This window comes from Hippopotamus amphibius, chromosome 1 (assembly GCF_030028045.1).
Source record: "Hippopotamus amphibius kiboko isolate mHipAmp2 chromosome 1, mHipAmp2.hap2, whole genome shotgun sequence".
Lineage (NCBI taxonomy): Eukaryota > Metazoa > Chordata > Mammalia > Artiodactyla > Hippopotamidae > Hippopotamus > Hippopotamus amphibius.
Window position 1 is genome coordinate 142,929,444 of NC_080186.1, and position 14,776 is coordinate 142,944,219.

General features: G+C 45.5%; 1 protein-coding gene across 1 annotated transcript; it reads right to left on the reverse strand.

The window, feature by feature from the left end:
• Positions 1-6,515: 6,515 nt before the first annotated feature.
• LOC130850394 (NADH dehydrogenase [ubiquinone] flavoprotein 3, mitochondrial-like) lies at positions 6,516-6,845 on the reverse strand. The gene has a single exon (XM_057729914.1). The coding sequence runs from the start codon at positions 6,843-6,845 to the stop codon at positions 6,516-6,518; it is 330 nt and encodes a 109-aa protein (XP_057585897.1).
• Between the last annotated feature and the right edge of the window lie 7,931 nt (positions 6,846-14,776).

Genomic DNA, 14,776 nt, shown 5'->3' on the forward strand with positions numbered 1-14,776 from the left:
GTTACTGCATTTCCTCACTTCCTTAAGATCATTAATTACTGAGACCTGTTCAAGGGCAAGCTCTGTGCCCCAGGCTTAGATCACAAAATGACTTAAGCCAGAAATGGCTTCTCTTCTGTCATGAACACCATGCTGGTTCCCCTTCTCTAGGACCCTATCTGCCTACAGTTTCTATCTCCTAAAAACATAGAATGAGATTTGCATGTTGAGCAACTAACACAGTGCCTGTCACATAGTAAGCACTCAGGAAATGAGGGGTGTGTGGGACCCAACAGGACACCATCCTGACCTCTAAGTCCCCATCGTCTGCTGGGGACACGTACCAGCTACAACACAGAGAATGACATCAATTATGCAGTAGCTTCATCTGTGGTCTGACTTCATCCTCACAACCATGCTGAAGTTTGTCAGTGTTTTGCAGATGAGGAAACAGCTCCAGAAAAGTGAAGGAATCAGCCCCAAAGCCAACATTACAAAGGCTGGGCCGTAAACCAGTGGCTACAAACTGATTTAGTGCAGCCTATTAGGCTAGGCATGCGTTCTGTGTTTTTAAGTGAAAGAAAAAAATGTATAAAAAGAAGAATAAAAACTTCTCGACGCCTGAGAATTATAAGAAATTCAAATCAGCTGCCGTAAACCAAGTCTTATGGGAACACAGCCCTGCTCATTAGTTTACCATCCTCCGTGGCTGCTTTTGCTACAAGGGCAGAGTTGAATCGTGACAGAAAACGCATGGCCTAGAAAGCCTAAAATATTTCTCATCTGGCCCTTCTTAGAAAAAGTATGCAGACCTCTGCTGGGAAGCACAGCTGCACTGCAACAGTTCTGCCGGCAAGGATGCAGAAAGGATAATTATCATCGGAGATAACCCAGCCTCCACCCGAAAGCTGCGGAGAGGGAAGCGTTTCAAATCCGGAGAAGGTAGGTCATTGCAGGGACTGCCCCAGCCTGGAGGGACCTTGTAGAAACTGAGTCTAGCCGTCCTCTTTTTAGACGAGAAAAACGGAGGCCCAGAGACTGGCGGCAACCTGCCCAAGGCCACCCAGCATGTGGCTAACAGCCTGGTCCGAGGCTGCCTCCCTGCGAGTGGGAGGACGTGGGCCAGCGCCTGGGTGGGGGGCGCCAGCGCCTGGGTGGGGGGCGCCTCCGCCCCTGGGGCCTCTGAAGTTGGGTCGGGCGGGGAGGCGGGCTGCAGCGGGAGGCAGCGGAGGCGCTCCCGGGCGGGAAAGGGGAGGCGCCTGCGTCTCGGCCTCCGCCCCTCTCCCCGCTCTCCGCTGGGTGCTCAACGCGACTTCGGCCCCCGCTCGCCGCCGCCCGGTTCTAAGGCGAGTTCCACGCTCAGCCAGCCGGCTACCTGCGCCAGGAGATTCGCCGAGGCTTTTTTTTTTCCCCCCTCGATTTTGCAAAGCAGGGAAGGCACACCCAGCTCCCTGGGGCTCTGAAAGCGGCATGTGATCCGCGCCTGGTTGGGGAGCTCTTGGCTGATAAGGAATCGGGAGGAGCTGCCAGAGGGCAGCTGCGGGGTGCGCGGTGGCTCCGGCCACAGGGCTGGAATCCGAAACCCGCCCCAGCCTGTTTCCCTCCGGGCTGAGCTGGGAGGGCCGCCCTGAGGAATTCAGAAGCTCCTTCCTCTGGCTGCCTGGAGAAATAATAGAAGTAATAGCAAACATTTATTAAAGGTGTGGCTCAGAAGAGGTGTATCCAGAGTAACTGTGGAACTGTTCGATCCCTCACTACCAGAAGCCCGAGCTTCCCACGGCGTCCGCCCTCCATCACTTGGACCCTGGTTCCCACGAGTCCCGGCACAGCTCATCTGACCCAGTGTCCCCCTTTCGTGACCACCCTGCCATGGTGCTGTCAGGAGACCACAGTCCTCATCAGAAAGCTCCTGGAGTCTCAGCCTCCTGACCTGAACCCCACCCCCCCACCGCATACACACCGCCCCCGGGACTGTGTTTCCTTATAGTCCCCTCAAGGGAAGCTGTTAATTTTCCCACGTATTCTTGTAGATCAGGGTCTAGGGGGTAAGGTCACTCTCTTGCTCGCTCCTTGTGGAGCTTTGCAACCTGTTTCTCCCCTCTCCCTCCACATTGCTTCCTGGGGACTTATTACTGCCAGTCTAGACAGCCCACAACCCCTCTTGTTACTTTTTCCTTCAAGCTTCTCATAGGCGGCTCTTAGTGGTCAGACCTCTACTGCCTTAAATCTTGTTGTTACCCGAAAACTGGGTTTGCTTTTTGGTGGGTGTCAGCCAAAAGATATAACCAAGCCAAAGATCAGGAAAAGGAAAGATTTATTACTTGCAGCAAGCTAAGGAGGACACAGGGGATCTTTCCTAAAATAATGTCTCCCTGAACAGCAAACTTGGGGAAGTTTCAGGCTAAGGGTACATGCATGTTCACGAAGGGGTTTGAGCAGAGGAAGAGTCAGCATACAGTTGGCACCATAGTTGACAGAGTCCAAGCTTTAGTTGATTGAAGTCATGTGGGTCAACATCATTCCCTTCTCCACCTGGGTGGGTGCCTGAATTCCTGCAGAACTCAAAGACTGTGTTAGATTATATGTATATCTGCTGAGGAGGAACCAGGACTCTGTTTTATCACTGAACTATTGTTTCATGACTGCTTTTCCTTTCTTCCTGTATTCCCTCACTTCCCTTAAGATTACTGATTACTGAGACCTGTTCAAGGGTAAGCTTTGTGCCCCAGGCTTAGATTACAAAATGGCTTAGGCCAAAAGTGACTTCTTTTATGTCAAGAAAGCCATGTCTGTTACTCTCTCTCTCTCCAGGTTTCCCTACCCTATCTGCTTACATCCCTACAGTGACCTATAAGTCCCAATGACATGGGCCCCATGACCTCCTGTCTTAGTCTGTTGGGGCTGAGTAACCAAATACTACAGACTGACTGGCTTATAAACAACAAAAATTTATTTCTTATAGTTCTGGAGGCTGGAAGTCAGGGATTAGGGTGCCACCACGGGGGACAAGGACACCTCTGGAGCCTCCTTTATAAAGGCACTAATCCCATGAGAGCCCTTCTGACCTAATCCCCTCTCAAAGGCCCCACCTCCTAATGACACCAAGGATCTCAGATTGGGACTTGAACCCACGGTCTTTTAGTTGAGATCACATACCTGGTCTCAGGATTTAATGAAGTTCAGATGTCTCGTCGCAGAAAGAATTCAGCGAGAGACAAAGTGATAGGTAAGAAGTGGATTTGTTTAGGGAGAAACACACTCCACAGACAGAGTGTGGGCCATCTCAGAAGGTGAGAGGCACAGGGTATGGGGGCGGGTGTCAGTTTTATAGGGGTGGGTAATTTCATAGGCTAATGAGTGGAAGGATTATTCCAACAATTTTGGGGAAGGGATGGGGATTGCCAGGAATTGGGCCACCAACCACATTTTGACATTCTGTGGTCAGTCTTGGGACTGTCCTGGTGCCTGTGGGTATGTCATTTAGCTAATGTATTACAATGAGCATATAATGAGGCTCAAGGTCTAGTGGAAGTTGACTTGTTCACCATCTTGGACCTAGTTGGTTCTAACCAGATTTTGTCCTGCCCGCTTCCGTCGTGTTTCACCAATACCTTCACCTTGGAGGATTTTAACATATAAATTTGGGGAGAACACAAACATTCAGACCATAGCCCTTTTCTGACTCATCTCTTGCTTGTCTGCTTAGCCATACTGGCCTCCCCCTTCCTTCCACATAGTCCCTCCCACCGCAGGACCACTGCACTGGTGGTCCCCGCTTCCTGGGAAAGTCCCTCCCTCACCTCGCGTATGTGTTTCAGTGTCACCTTCTCAGTGCCCAGGGGAGGCACTTTTCCTCATTGTTATAGTCTCCTTAGGGACTGGAGGCTGCGCTGTTGTGAGGGCAGGAATTGGTATCTGTATTGTGCTATGGTTTATGCACTGCACCTGGGACACTGCCTGACACACAGGAAGCACTGCAGTTGTATTTTCAGAATAAATGAAACCAGATTCTCCACAGCTTTTAGGGCCTTGGCCCTGGCAGTTGCATTCCCCCAGCTCTTTGCAGTTGAAAAGTCAAGGTCTCTTCCCTGTGCTACAGCCCCCAGCATCGCTCACATTCTCCTGATAACACTCACCATCACCTGATGAATTTAGTGCTGTCTCCCCTACCTGGTAGCAGAGTTGACTGCTTTCCCTAGTATCTCCTAGTAGGCATACAGTAGGTTCTCAGTACCACCTAGATCAGAATTTCTCCACTGCCCCACTATGGACATTTTGGGCTGGGAAATTCTTTGTTGTGGGGATTATCTTGTGCATTTGGGAATATTTAGCAACATCCCTGGCCTCTACCCACTGAATGCCAACAGCACACCTCCCCCTCCCCACCAGTTGTGACATCCTAAAATGTCTCCAGGTATTGACAAGTGTTCACCAGGGGACAAAATCACCCCTGGTTGAGAACCACTTAATTAGTTGAATGAATAGATGAATGCGTGAATGAATGAATGAATGAACCCAGTTCTGAGCTCTGCCTTGAGCTCTTTCCTCTACTCCCAGCTTCAGAAATGCTTTCAGGCAGAAAGATCCCCAGCTCTATTGAGAGGGAGCACCGAAAAGTCCTGGCCATTCCTTTCCTTCGCAAACTATGTCCCAAGGCCTTACATCCATAGAATGTCCTCCACCCCCTCCATTCCCCCAGTTGTATAGGTTTATAGTTACTCAATATCTAGAAAAGATTTTACCTCCTAGAGGGGTGTGTGTGTGTTTCCAGGGTAGACGTGAGGATGGAAAATGGGACCATCCCCTCCCTTACCCAATCCTTTCCAGATTAACATTGGCAATACTATACTTCTCCCCTACCCTCCAACCCAGCCCTGAATACTGAGGAGGAGGAAAAATGTCCATGAATTTTAATTTTAATTTTTTCCCTTTTTAAAAAATTTTTATTTTTATTTTATATTAGCGTATAGTTGATGTACAATATTGTGTTAGCTTCAGGTATACAGCAAAGTGATTCAGTTTATATATATATATGCATACATATAAATATATGTATATGTGTACACACACACACACACACACACACACATCCACTCTTTTTCAGATTCTTTTCCCATATAGGTTATAGTAGAATATTGAGTAGAGTTCCCTGTGCTATAGAGTAGTTCCTTGTTAATTATTTTATATATACTGGTGTGTACATGTTAATGCCAAACTCCTCATTTACCCCTCCCCCCTCCTTTCCCCTTTGGTAACCATAAGTTTGTTTCCTAAGTCTATGAGTCTGTTTCTATTTTGTAACTGAGTTCATTTGTATCATTTTTTTAGATTCTACATACAAGCCATAATATATTTCTCTTTCTCTGACTTACTTCACTCACAATAACAATCTTTAGGTCCATCCATATTTCTGCAAATGGCATTGTTTCATTTTTTTATAGCTGAGTAATATTCCATTCTATATATGTACCATGTCTTCTTTATCTAGTCCTCTGTCATTGGACATTTAGGTTTCTTCCATGTCTTGGCTGTCATAAATAGTGCTGCAATGAACATTGAGGTGCATGTGTTTTTCCGAACCATGCTTTTCTCCAAGAGTGAGATTGTGGAATCATATGGTAGCTCTATTTCTAGTTTTTTAAGGAACCTCTATACTGTTCTCCATAGTGGTTGTGCCAGTTTATAGTCCCACCAACAGTGTAGGAGGGTTCCCTTTTCTACACACCCTCTCCAGCATTTATTGTTTGTAGACTTTTTGATGATGGCCATTCTGACTGGTGTGAGGTAATACCTCATTATAGTTTTTTGTTTGTTTTTGTTTTTTGTTTTTAAACTTTTTATTTTGTATTGGAGTTGATTGCATACAGTTAGCTGTACATTGTATAGTTGATTAACAATGTTGTGTTAGTTTCAGGTGTACAGCAAAGTGATTCAGTTATACATATACATGTATCTATTCTTTTTCATATTCTTTTCCCATTTAGGTTGTTACATAATATTGAGCAGATTCCCTGTGCTATATAGTAGGTCCTTGTTGGTTATCCATTTTATTTATTTACTTATATTATATTATTATTATTATTATTATTATTTGGACTGCTGAACAGATTTTATTTTCACAGGCAAGAATGCAGAAAGCACTGAAAGGTTAATCTTTTTCTTTTTAATTATTTATTTATTTATTTATTGGCTATGTTGGGTCTTCAATGCTGCACATGGGCTTTTTCTAGTTGTGGAGAGTGGGGGCTACTCTTCATTGTGGTGCAGAGGTTCCTCATTGTGGTGGCTTCTTTTGTTGCAGAGCATGGGCTCTAGGCATGTGGGCTTCAGTAGTTGCAGCACACAGGCTCAGTAGTTGTAGCTCACAGGCTCTAGAGTGCAGGCTCAGTAGTTGTGGTGCACGGGCTTAATTGCTCCTTGGCATGTGGGATCTTCCTGGAGCAGGGATCAAACCCGTGTCCCCTGTATTGGCAGGTGGATTCTTAACCACTGCACCACCTACAAAGTCCTGAAAGGTTAATCTTTAAACTGAGTTCTCAGTGGCAAGGTGACCCTCGTCCTGAAGAGGGCTGAGGCATCCTGAACTTCAAGAGCTCCAGGTTTAGGTCTAAGAAGGTATGCATGCTGTACTCATGATGCCGGAGATTCTCGTAGGTGGTGTGGTCAAACAGCTCAGTGGGGGCGGCTGGCGCAGGCTTTTTTGGTGGACTTTGCTTCTTGGGATTCAGTGGCAATCCTTTCTCATTCTTTGCTGATTCTGCAGAGAGAGAAACTGTAGAAGCAAGTCCTTGAAACACTCCTGCTTCTAGGAGCACAGCCTTCAGCACCCTGGCTCGTCCTTGCCACAGCAAAAGTGAGGCCACCATGGCTGTAACTTGGGCACGGGCCGGGTGACGGGCCAGGTGGGCGGAGGTCACACTGGACTGATGGGGTTGCAGTGTGCTCCCTGTAGCAGTGTGTCCATGTCAGTCCCAAACTCCCTAACTATCTCTTCTCCCCACCCTTCCCCCGTTTTCTAAGTCTGTGAGTCTGTTTCTGTTTTGTAAATATGTTCATTTCTATCATTTCTTTTTGAATTCTGCATATAAGTGATATATTTCTCTTTCTCTGACTTACTTCACTCAGTATGATAATCTCTAGGTACATCCATGTTGTTGCAAATGGCATTATTTCATTCTTTTTAATGGCTAATATTCCATTGTATATATGTACCACATCTTTTTTTTTAAGAACTTTTATTGAGATACAGTTGACATACAACAAACCGCATATATTTAAAGTGTACAATTTGATATTTTTTCTTATTAGTAATGTATATATGGCAATCCCAATCTCCCAATTCATTCCTCCCAACCCTCCCCACTTTCCCTACTTGCTGTCCATATGTTTGTTCTCTACATCTCTGTCTCTATTTCTGCCTTGCAAACTGGTTGATTTATACCATTTTTCTATATTCCGCATATATGTGTTAACATACGATATTTGTTTTTCTCTTTCTGACTCACTTCACTCTGTATGACAGTCTCTAGGTCCATCCGTGTCTGTACAAATGCCCCAATTTCGTTCCTTTTTACAGCTGAGTAATATTCCATTGTATACATGTACCACATCTTCTTTATCCATTCCTCTGTCGATGGACATTTAGGTTGCTTCCATGTCTTGGCTATTGTAAACAGTGGCTATTGCAATGAACACAGGGGTGCACATATCCTTTCAGACCATGTTTTTCTCTGAATATATGCCCAGGAGTGGAATTGCAGGATCATATGATAGCTCTACTTTTAGTTTTGTTTTGTTGTTGTTGTTGTTGTTGTTGTTGTTGTTGTTGTTTTGGGCTGTACCACGCAGCTTGCAGGATCTTAGTTTCCTGACCATGAATTGAACCTAGGCCCTTGGCAGTGAAAGTGCAAAGTCCTAACCACTGGACCACCAGGGAATGCCCTATTTTTAGTGTTTTTAAGGAACTTCCATACTATTCTCCATAGTGACTGTATCAATTTACATTCCCACCAACAGTGCAAGAGGGTTCCGTTCTCCCCATACCCTCTCCAGTATTTATTGTTTGCTCATTTTTTGATGATGGCCATTCTGACTGGTGTGAGATGATATCTCATTGTAGTTTTGATTTGCATTTCTCTAATAATTAGAGATATTGGGCATTTTTTCATGTGCCTCTTGGCCATCTATATGTCCTCTTTGGAGAAATGTCTATTTAGGTTTTCTGCCCATTTTTTGATTGGGTTTTTTGTTTTGATGATATCGAGACACATGAGCTGTTTGTAAATTGTGCAGACTAATCCCTTGTCGTTCACGTTATTTGCAAATATTTTCTCCCAATCTGTGGCTTATCTTTTTGTTTTGTTTATGGTTTTCTTTGCTGTGCAAAAGCTTTTAAGTTTAATTAGGTCCCATTTGTTTATTTTTGTTTTTATTTTCATTGCTCCAAGAGGTGGATCCAAAAAGATATTGCTGCGATTCATGTCAAAGAGTGTTTTGCCTATGTTTTCCTCTAAGAGTTTTATAATACCTGGTCTTACATTTAGGTCTTTAATCCATTTTGAGTTTTTATTTATTTATTTATTTATTTATTTATTTGACTGTGCCAGATCTTAATTGTGGCATGCAGTTGTGGCATGTGGGATCTAGTTCCCTGACCGGGGATCAAACCTGGGCCCCCTGCGTTGGGAGCGCAGAGTATTAACCACTGGACAACCAGGGAAGTCCTTGAGTTTATTTTTGTGTATGGTGTTAAAGATTGTTCTAAGTTCATTCTTTTACATGCAGCTGTCCACTTGTCCCGGCACCACTTATTGAAGAGACTGTTTTTCCTGCATTGTATATTCTTGCCTCTTTTGTCATAGATTAATTGACCATAGATGTGTGGGTTTATTTCTGGGCTTTCTATCCTGTTCCATTGATCTGTATGTCTGTTTTCATGACAATACCATACTGTTTTGGTGACTGTAGCTTTGTAGTATAGTCTGAAGTCAGGGAGCCTGACTCCTCCAGCTCCGTTTTTCTCTCTCAGGGTTGCTTTGGCTATTCAGTGGGGTCTTTTGTGTTTCCATACAAATTTAAAATTTTTTTGTTGTAGTTCTGTGAAAAGTGCCATTGGTAATTTGATAGGAATTGCATTGAATTTGTAGATTGCCTTGGATAGTATACTCTTTTGACAATATTGATTCTTCCACCCAAGAACATGGTATATCTTTCCATTTGTTTGTGTCATCTTCAATTTCTTTCATCAGCATCCTATAGTTTTCAGAGTACAGGTCTTTTGCCTCCTTAGGTAGGTTTATTCCTAGGTCTTTTATTCTTTTTGATGCAATGTAAATAGGATTGTTTCCTTAATTTCTCTTTCTGATCTTTTATTAGTGTATAGAAATGCAAGAGATTTCTGTGTATTAATTTTGTATCCTGCAACTTTACTGAATTCATTGATGAGCTCTAGTAATTTTCTGGTAGCATCTTTAGGACTTTCTATGTATAATATCATGTCATCTGCATACAGTAACAGTGTTACTTCTTTTTTTCCAATTTGGATTCCTTTTACTTCTTTTTTCTTCTCTGATTGCCATGGCTAGGACTTCCAAAACTATGTTGAATAAAGGTGGTAAGAGTGGACATCCTTGTCTTGTTCCTGATCTTAGAGGAAAAGCTTTCAGCTTTTCACCATTAAGGATGATGTTAGCTGTAGGTTTGTCATAAATAGCCTTTATTATGTTGAGATAAGTTCCCTCTATGCCCACTTTTTGGAGAGTTTTTATCATAAATGGGTATTGAATTTTGTCAAAAGTTTTTTCTGCATCCATTGAGATGATCATATGGCTTTTATTCTTCAGTTTGTTAATGTGGTGTATCACAGGGATTGATTTGTGGATACTGAAAAATCCTTGCATCCCTGGGGTAAATCTCACTTGATTATGGTGTATGAAAAAGGTCCATGAACTTTTTTAAAAAATAATTTTATTTATTAATTTATTGGCTGTGTTGGATCTTCATTGCTGCACGCAGGCTTTCTGTAGTTGTGGTGAGCAGGGGTTACTCTTCATTGTGGTATGTGGGCTTCTCACTGCGTTGGCTTCTCTTCTTGTGCAGCACAGGCTCTAGGCGCATGGGCTTCAGTAGTTGTGTCATGCAGGCTCAATAGTTATGGCTCACGGGCTCTAGAGCGCAGGCTCAGTAGTTGCAGCACACAGGCTTACTTGCTCTCTGGTATGTGGGATCTTCCCAGACCAGCGATCTAACCAGTGTCCCCTGCATTGGCAGGAGGATTCTTAACGACTGAGCTACCAGGGATGCCACGGTCCATGAACTTTTAAATCAACTCTTTCTTTCCAAACAACTTCTAGGAGCCACAGCCCAAAGAATCTTCCATTCGTGTATTTATTCAACTAACCTTTATTAAGCATCCCTATGTACCTGAGAATGTGTTAAATGCTTTATACATTAATTATATATTTTATATATCCTTTTAATCTTCACAATCCATTTTACACATGAGGAAACTTTTTTAAATTTTTTAAAAATTAATTATTTATTTTGGCTGCTCCAGGTCTTAGTTGCAGCATGTGGGATCTTTAGTTGTGGCATGCAGACTTCTTAGTTGTGGCATGCAATGCAGGATCTAGTTCTGCGACCAGGGACAGAACCCAGGCCACCTGCATAGGGAGCACGGACCCACTGGACCATGAGGGAAGTCCCCAGATGAGGAAACTGAGGCACAGGGTAAGAAGGTCTGGAGTCAGTTCTCTGCAAAATCTTAAGACCAGTAGGCCTGAAATCCAGCCCAGGCACACTCTAGACAGAGCCCCTTGCATGCCCTTAGGCATCTCATACTCAGCAGGTCTAAGGAACTTGTCTCTCCTCCTCCCAACCCCCACCCCCATTCTCCTGTCACCCCAGTCAGTAACAGGCCTCTTCCCTGCCTCTCACTCCCAGATCTAATCAATCACCCTAGTACTCCTTATCTTTGGAAACTCTACCAAATTGGACTCCCAAATTGGGCATTTACCCCCAGCCTATCACATTCTTCTTCCAGAGTCAAGCTTTCTAAAAGCACATCTTCATGACACAAGTAATACCCTACAGTAGTCCCCCATTGTCTTGGGGATAAAGTCTACACTCCAGCCACTTCTTGAATCTCTAGTTCCACCTGGCTCCTCCTAGAGCTGAAGCTCTGGCCCCACCCAGCTTTTGCTGGAATTGGGGCTCTCTTGTACCTCTGGGCCTCTGCCTGGGCTGCTCCCAGCTCCTCTCTGCCTGGACAGTGCTTAATTGGCCTATAAGACTCAGCCCAGCCTTCTCTGTCCCCTACAACTAGGTGATGCCACGACACCCAATGCTTATCCCTACCCTATTGGAATTTCTGTCTGTCTTTCCTGTCCCCCAAGTAGAATGGAAGCTGCACAAGTGCTGGAATCGCACTGGTCTTGTAAGCAAGGGCCTGGTAGACACAGCAGGCATGCGGTATTACATTTGTTGTGTGAGTGAATGAACAGATGAACAAGTATGCTGCAGGAAGGGGGACCCCTTCCAGTGCCTGAGAGTGGGCCTAACCCTCGGAAATGAATTGTCTGAGGAGACACACATGCGGACAAAAAAACAGACTTTATTTGGAAGGGGCATCTGGGCGGAGAGCAGCAGGGTAAGGGAACCCAGAAGAACTGCTCTGCCATGCGACTTGCAGGCTCGAGTTTTATGGTCATGGGGTTAGTTTCTGAGTTGCCTCTGGCCACTCACTCTGACTCAGGGTCCTTCTTGGTGGTGTACGCATCACTCAGCCAGGATGGATTCTAGGAAGAAGGGCTCTGGGAGGTTGGTAGGACATATGGACTGGAGTCTCCTCTCTCCTTTTGACCTTTCCCGAATTCTTCCAGTTGGTGGTAGCTTGCTAGTTCCGCATTCCTTACCAGGACCTTCTGTTTAAGATAACTCATGCAAGTGGTTACTATGGTGCATGGACAGGGCAGGCAGTTTCAGTCAGTGGTTCTCCTAACAAGTAGAAGGATCAGTCTGGATGCCAGGCAGAGAGGTAGGTACATTTACATGCTTGTCCTAGAGTGGGGTTCCTCACATTCACAGAGTGGAGTGGCCCAGAGCCTTGGCAATGGAGTGAGATCAACGGGTTTGCGTTCTGATTCTGACAGTATCTGTGTGGGTGACATTAGGTGGGCTCCTTGGCCTCACTGTGCCTTGGGTTTTCCACTTGTAAAATAGGACAGTAGTATCATCTTCAAGTGATAAAATAAAAAGCATGACCGAGTGAAGGGCTCTGCACATCGTGTGTATCAAATGGTGGTTCTGTCCGTTTCTGCTGCTCGGAAGATGGCATGATGACAAAGGTGAGGATTTGGTGATCAATCCGCCTGGGTCTGAATACTGGCTCTTCCACATGTTAACTGTGTGACTGGGGCAGTTACTCAACCCTCTGAGCCTCAGTTTTGGAGTAATAGTACCTACCTCCCAGGGTCTCTGTGAGAGTAAGATAAATATGTAAAGCAGTTAGCTTGGTGCTCCAATAATGGTTGGCTGTATTTTTAGTCATAACTCCTGTAGCATATTTGAGTCCTGTAATGTAGTGTGATGGCCAGGAAGCCTGGGTTCTCCACAAGTGATCCTCCTCTCTGTTGTTCAGTTTTCACGTCGGTACAAAGAATCAGCTCAACTGGCTCCTTCCAGCTCTGAAATGCCATACTTCTGAGTCCTGCCTGGTCTTCTTCACCCCTGACACTACCTGGCACCCTCTCCAAGGAAAGTCACCTTCCAAGGAAAGACCCCTTTTCTGTCTCTCCAGCTCTTCTCCCTTGGCCTTGTCAAAGCTGGCTCACTCCATTACTCATCCCCTCTGGGGTGGGGGGGTGGTCTCTGTGCCTCCCATTTCCAGCGGGTGCTAATGGGTTAATCAGAGGCATTAGTGGAAATCGCAGGAACTCAGTGTTAGCTCACTAATGGGCTGCCCCATCTGCCCTCCCTGTAACACAATGCCTTCACCCTGGTAAAAGGCACTCAGGGATTTTCTGCTGGCTCCAATCTGCTAGCTTCTGACATCTTGAAAGGCAGAAGGCTGGAGAAGGAGGGAGGGGGACGGGTGGGAGTGGGGACAGGGTGGGGGAGGCTCTGCACCACCAGTCAGGACATCTTGGCTCCCATCCCAGCTCTGCCATTGACCTGCTGTGTGAGTTTGCACAAATCAATTCCCGTTTCTGGGCCTCAGTTTCCTCATTGGTAACGAGGGGCAGGTTGAGCTGTAAAGACTTTGCTGGAGCTCTTCTGGAATTATCAAGTCCTGTCACCTTTGCGTCTGAGGTGTGAATATCCTTTCAGCATCAGTCGATGTCCAGAAACTATGGAGCACCTACGATGCGCCAGTCTGGGCCTGGCACTGAGTGAGGCATGGTCCCTATCCCGGGAGCTCCTGGGCTCTGGCCATCCTGCTACAGTTTCTCTATTCACCATGTACGAGAGAGCTGGGAGGCGTCCATGCTTACTGAGGACCCCCATGTGCCGGCTAGGCTGAGGGCATGGAGAAGATACAGGTAGCTGCAGATCTGTCAGTCCTTTCGATTTTCTGATTATACCATATTCTCTTGACTCCTGTCCTTTGCACAAGCCATCTCCTCTGCCTGGACCTTACCTCCCCTGCTCTTTGCCTGTCTAAGTCAATTCATTTTTCAGGCCTCACCTTTATTCATTTGTTCACTCATTCATTCAACCCATACTTATAGAGTGCTTTTTTTTTAATTAAAAAAAATTTTTTTTAATTTTTTTTTTGGCCGCACCGCATGGCATGCAGGATCTTAGTTCCTTGACCGGGGATCAAACCTGTGCCCCCTGCAATGGAGTCTTAACCAATGGACCGCCAGGGAAGTCCCCCTGTACTTATAGAGTGCTCATCATATGCTGGGCTGTGCTGAGGCTAGGGGATCCAGGAGTGAAGAAAACACAGTCTGTTCTTATCCCCTCACAGATTCTTTTTTTTATATATAAATTTATTTATTTATTTTATTTATTTATTGGCTGCGTTGGGTCTTCGTTGCTGCACACGGGCTTTCTCTAGTTGCTGAGAGCGGGGGCTACTCTTCATTGTGGTGCACAGGCTCCTCATTGCAGTGGCTTCTCTTGTTGTGGAGCACGGGCCCTAGGCACGTGAGCTTCAATAGTTGTGGCACACGGGCTCAGCAGTTGTGGCTCACGGACTCTAGAGCACAGGCGCACGGGCTTAGTTGCTCCGTGGCATGTGGAATCTTCCCAGGGCAGGGCTCGAACCCGTGTCCCCTGCATTGGCAGGTGGATTCTTTACCACTGCGCCACCTAGGAAGTCCTCTATTTCTTTTTTCTTTTTAATAAATTTATTTATTTATTGACTGTGTTGGGTCTTCGTTGCTGCACACGGGCTTTCTTCTAGTTGTGGAGAGTGGGGGCTACTCTTCATTGTGGTGCATGGGCTCTTAATTGCGGGGGCTTCTCTTGTTGCGGAGCACAGGCTCTAGGCATGTGGGCTTCAGTAGTTGCAGCACATGGGCTCAACAGTTGTGGCTTACAGGCTCTAGAGCGCAGGTTCAATAGTTGTAGCACACGGGCTTAGTTGCTTCGTGGCATGTGGGATCTTCCCAGACCAGGGATCGAACCTGTATCCCCTGCGCTGGCAGGCGGATTCTTAACCACTGCACCACCTAGAAAGTTCCAGGCATTTTCTTTTTTAAAAATTGTGGAGACTGAAAAGCAAAATAGAAACAAAAGCATAGTCACTTCACCATGCTTAAAATAAAACCTTCATCCTGTCCTACACGTCTTT

Excerpts from the sequence above, each read along its gene's own strand:
- LOC130850394 (XM_057729914.1), bottom strand. The coding sequence starts at position 6,845 with ATGGTGGCCTCACTTTTGCTGTGGCAAGGACGAGCCAGGGTGCTGAAG.